At 40.9% G+C, this 10540-nt stretch overlaps 2 protein-coding genes across 4 annotated transcripts; both read right to left on the reverse strand.

Annotated features, from left to right (window-relative positions):
* Positions 1-1676: 1676 nt before the first annotated feature.
* Positions 1677-4864, reverse strand: kctd6b (potassium channel tetramerization domain containing 6b). Of its 3 annotated transcripts, none has more exons than XM_029506413.1 (3): positions 4716-4864; positions 3456-3546; positions 1677-2871 (listed from the first exon to the last, which is right to left on the reverse strand). In XM_029506413.1, the coding sequence occupies exons 2-3, from the start codon at positions 3480-3482 to the stop codon at positions 2185-2187; spliced, it is 714 nt and encodes a 237-aa protein (XP_029362273.1). In that variant the 5' UTR covers positions 3483-3546; positions 4716-4864; the 3' UTR covers positions 1677-2184. The 3 variants fall into 3 exon arrangements, with proteins under 3 accessions (XP_029362273.1, XP_029362272.1, XP_029362274.1); XM_029506412.1 differs by having other exon boundaries at positions 4712-4858; XM_029506414.1 differs by having other exon boundaries at positions 3456-3559; positions 4712-4843.
* A 658-nt stretch (positions 4865-5522) lies between these two features.
* On the reverse strand, positions 5523-9772 carry abhd6b (abhydrolase domain containing 6, acylglycerol lipase b). The gene is made up of 8 exons (XM_029506410.1): positions 9648-9772; positions 8925-9081; positions 7976-8089; positions 7735-7867; positions 6720-6877; positions 6390-6444; positions 6191-6291; positions 5523-5744 (listed from the first exon to the last, which is right to left on the reverse strand). The coding sequence occupies exons 1-8, from the start codon at positions 9770-9772 to the stop codon at positions 5571-5573; spliced, it is 1017 nt and encodes a 338-aa protein (XP_029362270.1). The 3' UTR covers positions 5523-5570.
* Between the last annotated feature and the right edge of the window lie 768 nt (positions 9773-10540).

Consider the following 10540-nt stretch of genomic DNA (forward strand, 5'->3'; position numbering starts at 1 on the left):
TAGTTATGGAAGTTTGGGAAGAGATAAAGGCCGCTGATACAGGGAAATATTGTATTTGTGGTCAATGCTGAATGTTTTAAATTGGTCAGTTTGAAAGCCGATCAGTGAGAAATTCTGCAAGGCTAAATCATTTTGTTGATGAAGACTACGTTTTTACTGACAGATTAATTGTCTCTTTTTAAAATGTTATTTCCTTATAAACAATTTCCGATAGGGCCAAAGATTGGACTGAAATACAAAAGAAAAAAAAAATACATACAGCATAGATTTGTGACAAAGCAGTTCGATGTTTGTGAATTCTTTCAGTGATTTATGTTATGAACTCTCTTTTTTTTCACCCATTAAATGAAAAATGTTGTAATTACGAATATATTTTCTTCCCTGCTTATCCCATAGTAAAACAAATTAAGATTCCCAGGAAATTAACATTAGCGGCCAGCTTTAAATTTGGCTTTGTCGCAGAAAGTTATATGTAAGAAGTGGTCTAACTAGCACTACATCATGTGCAAGACAGAGCTCTCCATTTGTACCGCCCTTATAAATCTTGTCAGTAACTTTGCCAGAACATTTGTTTCCAGTTGCAGAAGTTTATTCTATATATTCAGACAATCCAAAATTGGCTTCTTATTTGCAGTTAGAAGACTGAGCAGTCATCTATTTGTAGCACCATTTATATTTGTGAAAGGGTGTTGAAATCCAATGAATATCTTAATGCTATCTGAAACCCACTTTCTTTGTTAAAACCTGATCCAATCTTATGGAACCAAAAAGGGATGATTTGCTTGTGTTCTACATCCTGACAACAGTAAACCAGTTCTATATCAAAGGCAACTATATTCAAACTGGAAACATCTGGACTCGACCAAACCAGAAAAGCTTTTTCCAACCTCCTTTTTAATTCAACTATAGTGTTCTTTTATGTATGCAGCCCTGCTTTGATGTGGTCTGAACAGAGAAAATAAGTTGTGCATTCACAAATAAAATAGATGTTTCAAAAGTGTAAAATTGGGTTTTAAAGAGTGCTCAGGCTTTAACATGTCTTACATCTTTTTACAAAAATAGGAGGTGCAAAAAAATGTAAATCAGCTGCACAATATTCGAATTTAATTGTCCCACAACAGAATGCCAACCTAGTAGCGCTAAACATTATTGTGAGCTTGGGTTCGTCCAGTTTTAAGGAGCTTGGAAGTGGTTGAATGTTAGAATAGCTGAATCACAGCATGATCTCGAGCACACACGTCATTGAGTTAATGGGAAAAGTTGCACCGAAAAACAAAACTTAATGACTGACAAGTATACAAATGGGTTTATTTTGGCTGAAATGGCCAAACACACTACTGTCGATATGAGTTCTAAAGTGTAACAGCATGATATACTTAAAAGCACATACAGCAAATACAGACACATAAACAAGACAGTCAGACACATGCAACAACTACTAGGGTTTTCAGAAATAGTACCATACTTGGAGATAATAAAGAGCTAAGAGAGTAATTTTAGGATCTACTACAAAATGCACCAGAAAAATAATGGGCTAAAGATATTTATAATTTATCATAATTATCATTATTTTCAAAAAAGTCAACTCTGGACAGCTTAGGACCTAAAACAGTGTTTTGTTTACTGTCTCCGGTCCAAGAAGAGGCTTCAGGCATGGCTGAGAGATTTTATATAATCCCTTCTTTTGGACTTTTTTTTTTTTTTTTTTTTTTTACCCAATTGTGGTCTAAATTGACATTCAGAAATATCAGTTCATAGTCCCTATTAATGACATCGGGAAGAACAGCCGGTATTGGAATCACATTAAATCACTACTATTACCTGTAGAAATCAATCTACCCACATTTTTACCATTGCTGGGGAACAATACAGCATCCCTGAATAAATAATATCCTAAACATAGTGTCATTCTGCTTCATGAAAAATATTTTTTTTCCTCAAAGAAACATTAACAACAACAAAAAAAAAAAAGTCAAGTATGTGGTGGTGGCACAGATAAGACAGTGTTTTACTACAATAACACTGTTTTCACATGAACTTTCTGAACAGTGAAGCTTGTATAAGTCCTTGACCAAATAAGAAAAAGGTGATAGTGAGTGATACATTATTGAGACAGAGGTCAGATTTGTTCTTTTCTGATCATTATTTGCGTAGTAAAAAAAGACAGACGTCCGCCAAAGCATCTCAATCCTCAACTTTGTGAGCTGGTCTACAGAAAGTCCAGTGATGCTCCACTGTGTTCTCATTCGCACGTTCACTCATGTGATGCACACGCGTGTTCCTGATGGTGAAGCCTTGTTTCATAATGTAGTCCATGAGGTGGACCCTTAGAGACACCTCTTGATGGTAGTCACATGGTCCAAAGGTGAATGACACCTGGCAGTCTCTGGTGTCCATCATGTGTTTGTTCCACTTAGTGAAGTTGTTGGATATACCTTCTAGCAGAGCATGAACCTTTGTGGTTATGGTTAGCTGCGTGATGATAACAGCAACTGGGTTTGAGTATTTCGACAGTTTCCGAGTGCTAGAGAGCTCCACGACTTGCTCAAAGATGTCCGGAGGGTACAGCGGCTTGGGATCATTAAGGCACTGGATCAAAGGTTCAATCTGGTAGAAGTCTGCCTCTTTCCTCAGGAGGTCAGTCTCTGTGAAATCAACAGGGAGGGTGAGCTCTGATGTCCGCAGGAAGTTCAGAATGTACCGGAAAAGTGTGCCATCACGATCTATAAAATAGTTCCCCTGAGAGTCGCGGGTAGTGGGGAAATCTCCTCTGAACATGGCACCCAGCATTGAATCTGGATAGCGTTGCAGGGTGGATAAACTGGTGGTATAGAGGTGGCCTCCCACGTTTAAAGTAACAGGAGTAGTCATCTAGGGCAAATGGAGCAGAGAACAAGTTAAGAAAAAAGTTAGATGAAGTCACTGTTTGCAGTAAAACAATAATGTTATGAACTGTACTGAATTATACTGAGGAGTGTTTCTAAAATTGTGTCTAGACTATTCACATCTATTTACATTTCCTTGTTACATCACTTGCTTCTGGACACAGGTAATATGGTTTCTGCTTAATATTATTATGACACAGTGAAGGCTTTTGGGCATACATTTGCTAAAAAGTGTCATAATAAATCATATGACTTTGTGAGTTATGGCCAAATAGTGTTTTTTTAGTGAGATCACAGTGACATTGACCTTTGATCACCAAGCTGCAATTTACTTATTCTCCAATCCTGGTGACTTTTTCAGCCAACTATCATGAATGTCCTTGATAGTTTGCATTACCAGCTCTCATTTTTATGAGTCCAAATTGATGTTTTTGTCAAAATTTGGACAAATGCCTTTGAGGCATTAAAGCTTGAACACAAAAACACCCTTGAAGGTGGGGTTTACCACTGTACACTGTGTGCAACTCACAACTGAGCGAACATCGGAAATTGCTTCTATCCACGTCTTACCCTATGGCCCCAGTCTCCATTATCCATTTGTAGAGGAGGACCCACTTGGTCAGAAACAAAACAGGGGGAACAGATTTGGTTTCAGTGCTCCCTGTGGAAAAGAACTGACACATTAACCTCAGCTATAAAAAAAAAATAATAATAAATACATTAATAATGGTACATTTCATTTTTAAAAAGAAGAGCTTGCAGTTACTCTCTGTATTTGCGACATATCTGATTACCTTTGACATTTTATTAACAGTTAAATGAGGAAATCACGACCTAAATTACTGGACTATATATGTTGTTCGCTACAGCCCCAGTCCTTATTGGGCAAGACTGATCTACCTCAAAATCCAGCTTTGAAGATTGCATTTCACACAAGTTTACAGTTCAAACATTGGACATAACTAAAGTCCACGTGATTTTGATGTCCTTTGAGTTTGAGCTCCAGCTAATGTTGGTTTTCGTTATCAACAGCGGTTTTAAATTAATTTTTTTAACTAATCACTTATCCTTGCCAGCCATAACACCAGCCCATAAGCAACAGACTGAAACCTGAAGAAATCCACATTTATGAGGCTTCCTTTATATTTTTCATTCTCGTGATTAATTTAATTGCTGACTGTCCTCTTGATTTATCTTGCAGGTAAACTGTGCGTGCTCCCATTAAAAACATCAGACCATCAGATGCTGAAGATAGCGTGCTGCGAGTGAGAGCTCCGGGAAAGAGACGAGAATGAGATGAACGTGCTGGCTTTCGTTTCACTGGTTCATGAACCGCGAGCCCGTTCACCGGCCAGGAGTCATCGATGTTTCCTCCGAAGTGAAAATGAAACGCGGGGCTGCTGAATTAAAACAAACTCATACTGTCTGACTGAACTATGCGGAGCGCGTTTCAATTGAATGGTGACCGAGCGAGCAGCGTCCAGCCTCGGCACATTGCACTGTTGTTGTGACACGGACGAGCTAACGAGCCGCTGCCAACACCGACAAACGCCGATTCAAATGTTGCTTCTTTGTGAGTCCAGGTCGGATGAATTGAAAGTACGTCGCGCTGGGAACAAAGTGGTGATCATGCTGGAGATGGTTATCTCTGCCTGTTGGCTCGTGAGCAGATTACCGACTGACCAGCTCACTAGCATGCTAACCTGGCTAGCAGCCTGAGCCTTTAACGCCAGCTGCTGTTCCTCTTTAGGTTAGCGCCGAGAGACTACCTGGAAGTAAAGTGGACTTTAAATAGGAAAATAAAGAAAAATGGAAAAAGCCCCTACCTGCCTTATTTCTCTCTTGTCTGCCTGCTTGGCCTGCGGTTGGTATTTAACGGTGCAGTCCGACAGCCATTGATGTTCGCAGCTGGTAGCGCCGGGCAGCTGTGCTCCGACTCAGGCTGCAGCAGAACTGCGCACACGGGGGGAGGAGAGGGAGGGGAGAGGGTGAGACAGGAGGGGGAGGGAGAGGGTGAGACAGGAGGAGGGGAGGGGGAGAGGGTGAGAGCAGGAGGGGGAGGGAGAGGGTGAGACAGGAGGAGGGGAGGGGGAAAGGGTGAGAGCAGGAGGGGGAGAGAGGGAAGAGCTGGGGGGGGGGGAGAGAGGGTGAGACATGAGGATGGGAGAAGTAGGGGGAGAGGGGGGAGGAGAGGGAGAGCAGGAGGGGAGAGAGGAGAGGAAGTCAGAGGCAAGAGCTGGGAGGAGAGGGGGAGACAGGAGGATGGGAGAAGGAGGGGGAGGAGAGGGAGAGCAGGAGGGGGGAGAGAGGAGAGGAAGTCAGAGGCAAGAGCTGGGGGGAGAGGAGAGGAGGACAGAGGGAAGAGCTGGGGGGAGAGGGGGAGACAGGAGGATGGGAGAAGGAGGGGTAGAGTGGGGAGGGAGAGAGGGAGGAGGAGTTCCTGCTGCCCTCACAGGCACCTCTGCATGAATAAAACCATTTACAGCCTCTTCCACATTCAGATCTATGCCTGCTTTTATTATCAGGATCCGGTTTACACAACAAATAAGATTGGAGGAAATGCACTGAATAAACTCTGTCTGCTGCCTGCAGTGGAATTGTTTTAATACAAGCATGTACTTGTATGCTTGTCAGGCACAAGGAACACATGAAGCATTACAACACAAGGAGGTGATTGTCTTTTGTTCAGGAGGATTTTTTAGCCCTTGCATCTTGCTGCAAAATGATGAACTCCAGAATGAGTTTGGCGGTCCGACAAGGCCTCTCCATCACCACAGAGTGGCCGCAGTTCTCCAGCAGGTCCACTCTGCATCCAGGGATGACCTTTGCTATCTCCGCAGCTCCGGTGACGTCCACCACCTGGGCAGATATGGGACAATCATCGCGTCTGTAAGGACTGATGATATGAGACTGAAATGTCTCTCATCAGACATTTAACTGAGCAGCTCGTGAAAGCTGAGCCACCTCTTTCAGGTTACAAGTTGGGGCACAGCCACATGAATCTCAGGGTTAGTTTAGAGGCAAAGGTTTTAAGGTAATCACCTCTGTATTTATAAACGCTTTGATGACTCACTGCAACATTAGAACATATAATAACAGGAAGGCAGAGTAGCACAGGCCCACAAAAAGCCCAGAAGCTTGTTTATGTTTTTATCTGCAAATTTGATTTTTTTTAACACAAAAATGTAAACATGTTTGAAAATGTTGCATTTTGAGTCAAGGGAAGCATATATATATATATATATTTATTTATTTATTTTTATTTTATTTTTTTTTATTTTGTAAGACTGTGAAATCATCATTACCTGGTCTTGTTTGCCCCATATCACTTGTAAAGGTGCAGTGATCAGATGTAAGTGATCCTGTAAGGCATATCTTGATTTCTCATCCACAAGCTCCATAAATACTACAAAAAAAAAAAAAAGAAACAACATTACTGAGAGCAAATGGACTACATTGCCTATACTGCATTTTTATTTTTTTTTTATAGCAAAGTGAACTAACCTTCTCTGTAAAAGGCATTGTGAGGCTCCCGAACATCTACTAATCCTTGAAGAATCTACACAATCAAGACACATTGAACAATTAAAAAAATGGAGAAGCAAATGCTGGCAATCACTGAGGAGTCATTTATTAATTCAGCCCCCTCTCTCTTCGTCTTTCCTTTTAATTTTACTCCTTTCCAAGTGATTTGTTCTCCCAAATTTGTGACCCCCCCTCTCGCAGGGTGGCGATATTAACATTATATATGATATGAATTTACTGGTATTAAACTAATTTTATCTTTAATATCCATTGTTGTCTATCCCTCATAGTTTGAAATGTGAAACTGACCTGCTGAGGGATTTTAAAGCGAACATGGGAACAAAGCCTGAACATGTCTTCCATCTCTTCAGGTGTGGTGGGGATCAGCGGGATGTTTAGTGTGTAATCGCTGTGCTCCAGGTCCTGCAGATGGTTGTCAAATTTGGTCTCACATAGCTGTCTTATACCTGCACGACAGAATTATTAAACGTTTAAAATCACTTTTGTACAACAATAATAATAAAAAAAAAAAAGTGGTCACGTCATACGACAACACAGGGCGTGTACCGTGTTGTGGTATGAAATGCAAAAAAAAAGAACTTACAGAACAGCACAAGATCCAAAAACTCCACAAAGCACAGTTTAAATAACAAAGATGTAACAAAACTAGTTAACGCTAAATCTGCTAGGAATCTGAGCCTTTGATAGTAACTGCTGTTCCTGCTAAAGTTAAAAATGGGGCTTTCATTGGACCTGGAAGTACGCAGACTTGGACATAGACTGCTGGACCTGCCTTCTTTCTAACCTACAGTACTCAACTGTTTCTCTCCTGGAACAGAGGCCTGTGCTCAGTACTTAACATGCATCAGGTTTCTGAGCACCTCCAGAACCTGACTTCAGTATTAGCAGATGTAGCGAGACAACCTACACGGAATATGTTCGATTTCCTAAGAACGTGTCAGTGTTCATATTGACTTTCTGTCAATTTCAACAGTCAAATTATACACTGGGCTGGCAATTTATTAGGCTCACATAGCTAAAACTACTGTGGTCTAATCAAGCATTCATCCAATAAATGATCTTTGGTGAAAGTTATAATATTGAGATTTCTTTCGAAATAAAATGATCATTTAGGAGGCTGTGTTTTAGAAGTGTGATGAAGTGTATTGTATTATACTAACAGGAGTCTGTCAGTGACATCAATAGGGTGGACAAAATAATAGAAACATTTGTCGGTATAATACAATAGAATGCAACAACAGTGAAAACTGCAGCCTCCAGTGATCATAAAGTTGAATAAACACTTAATAAAGTTGTGACTGACCATCTGGGCAAATGAGCGTCATGCTACATATTTCTGAAGGATAGCAGGCTGCATAAACCCCAGCTACGTGTCCGCCCATGGAGGTTCCCACCAGGTGGAACGTTTTTCTGTTTAAGCGAATGGTTTCCACAAACTGAGAAGAATGAAGCACAAACAACAGCTTTTCAGTGGAATGATTCAGTTCCCTGAAATGTAAACACACATTTATATCTGTTACACTGTAGCCCTTTCTTCTGTGTACCTGATGGATCCGTTTGACCTGCCCCTGAATGGAATAATCCTCTGCGTTGGTGCGTGTTGTTCCCTCGTGGCCAGGCATGTCCACACACACAAGGTGTAGGTGTTTTGGTAGATACTATAGCAGTAGACAAAGCACAGCTTAAAACCATTCATCTTACGTTTGACAGGCATGATAGAAATGTGATGGAACATGCAAATGGAAAAATGCTATAATCTGAATCTCAGCAGCAGAGCACGTGCTCTTGAAGTGACATTTCATAGTCATTTTAGCGCCACACAAACAATGGCTTTAAATTGACATGGCAAACCTATTATTTTAGCGCAATTTGTGTTCTCCTCCAACCTCTGATGAATATAGTACCACTGTTTCCCAGCTGCTCTCTAAGTGTCTGCACTGACCTTCCTCAAACAGAGTTTTTTCAAGCAAGTCTCCTGCAGCTACAGTTAAGAAACAAAACTAAACTAAATTAAAAATAAGCCAACAAGGACTATTGCAATGAACTTTAATCGTAGAGTGAACTTGTTGTGTGAGTGGTGTCCAATCTGACTGCTCTACTACCCAGATCCAACATTTGACACCTGATTGACACTCCCAGTGTCAATCAAATAAATACACCAATAAATTAAAAAAGATTAGGTGATACTGTCAAGAGGGAGGTTTGGTACATACATATTAGAATTTTCAAAGAAAGCCATCAAAATTGATATTGAGTGGTTTTTACATTTCCGCATGAAGTGTTATTTTTGCTGAGTCAAATTCTTGTAGCGTCCCTGTACATTCATATACAATTTATTGGACTAAAACTGCTTATGTTCACAGGAAATGTCCTTGATAAAAGGGACTCGTTTTAGCTTTTATCATGAAGGTTTAACACAAACATCAGCTCTCTTTCGGCGAAACAAGCTGAGCGGTGAAAGCAGCCACCTGTAACACCTAGCGTTCCCCTGACCTTGACAACCGTGAGCCATGTGTCCTTGTGAGCAGAGAAGCCGTGCAACATTAAAATGGAGGGTCTCATCCCAGGCTTCCCTCTGTACGAGTAACAGAAGCGATAACCACCACAGTCTGCATATCGAACCTGCAGGCCCAGGGTCCTCCTCCAGTACCTGTGGAGGAGAGTTTATGCCTGAGCGGGGGGGGGCGCACACAGAAACGCGACTTCACTGGAATTCAAATCTGGGCCATGTGATACAGAGCTTCGAGGCGCATTTTTCTCAGCATCTGTTGCCAACTTTAAATTTTATAGGTTACAATTAAAAGTACATTTAGAGCGTTGAGGCGGCTTGATGATCACATTTTCAGGTCTTATGTAGAAAATTCAGACTGAAGCAATTTTGGTGGATGTGCTGATAAGCAGGTTTTTATTGCTGTAATGGACAATGATCCTTTAACTTTGTTTGAAGTGGTAATTTTTAACCCAAACTGCCTCCACAAGTGCTTCTTTAAACCAAATTGGTGACCTTTCCTTAGAACTCATTAGGATGTCTTTGTAGTTAGGCCTAACTTAAGTTTAACCATAATTCCAGCACATCATAAAACTGATTAGTTTTTTTGCTATTAGATATTTAGAGGACAATTTCAATTTCTTCCCTTTTTCTTGCACGCTAGAGAGAATCACACAGTGTATGTAAAACAAAAGAGGAGGGCAGAACATCACAGTTGTCTCTCTTACCAGTAATAAACTTTAATGAGAGCTGAGGGCCAGAGAAGGAAGGAGGCAACAAAGGCCAGGATGGGAATGGCCAGCGTTCCCCCAGCAATGATAAACAGGTTCGCCACATCCAGCTCGGCTGCCATGGCTGCCTCACCAAAAGTTACACACAAATCAACGCAATAGAAAACTCTCCGAATCAACAGGGTAACATCTCAGGCGGTGGTATGGTCACAATGTTGAGTAGGAAAATAAAACAACTAACAGCATAAAGTAAAGCACAGATTGTGTCTTCGTCTATGTGTTGTGTTACGAACAATAACTGCATGATATAACTTTTTTTGTCCCATGAGACATATTTTCAAAATGTGAAAACTTACCTATCTTTTAGATTATTTCTGTCCTTTGTTGTCTCCTCTGTCACAAACACTGTGAGCACTCAAACAAATGGGACTCTGTTGATTATTTTCTCAGCATGCGGACACATCAGTGTATATGTATCACTGATGTGCGGAAAGGGTAAATACTTGATTTATGTTTCTCAATCTGCCATCAAAATGTCCCTGTGGATGCAGCTGGTCCCAGCAGAATATGTTTGCTCTGGATGAATTTATTGATTATTCCTCATCACAGAGTAAAACCGGGCCACCACCATATTCGGTCAATCTTTTAAAGTGAACGTACAGACCAGACCGCTGAGTTCAGGCTGTATGTAGTCAAAACTGTCAGAACTAGCCTTTATATAGTATTCAATACACCACACAGGGGCAATAAAGGAGCAATATCAAAAGATATGAAAACAAGAGAGAAGATCATTGGAAGTAAATACTGTCAACTCGTCTTTTTTCAAGCCTCAAGCTTCAGGTCAAAAACATACCACTGGGTGTCATAATAGAGACAAAATGTGAGTGAGT

The sequence above is a fragment of the Echeneis naucrates genome, chromosome 7 (assembly GCF_900963305.1).
Source record: "Echeneis naucrates chromosome 7, fEcheNa1.1, whole genome shotgun sequence".
Classification (NCBI taxonomy): Eukaryota; Metazoa; Chordata; class Actinopteri; order Carangiformes; family Echeneidae; genus Echeneis; species Echeneis naucrates.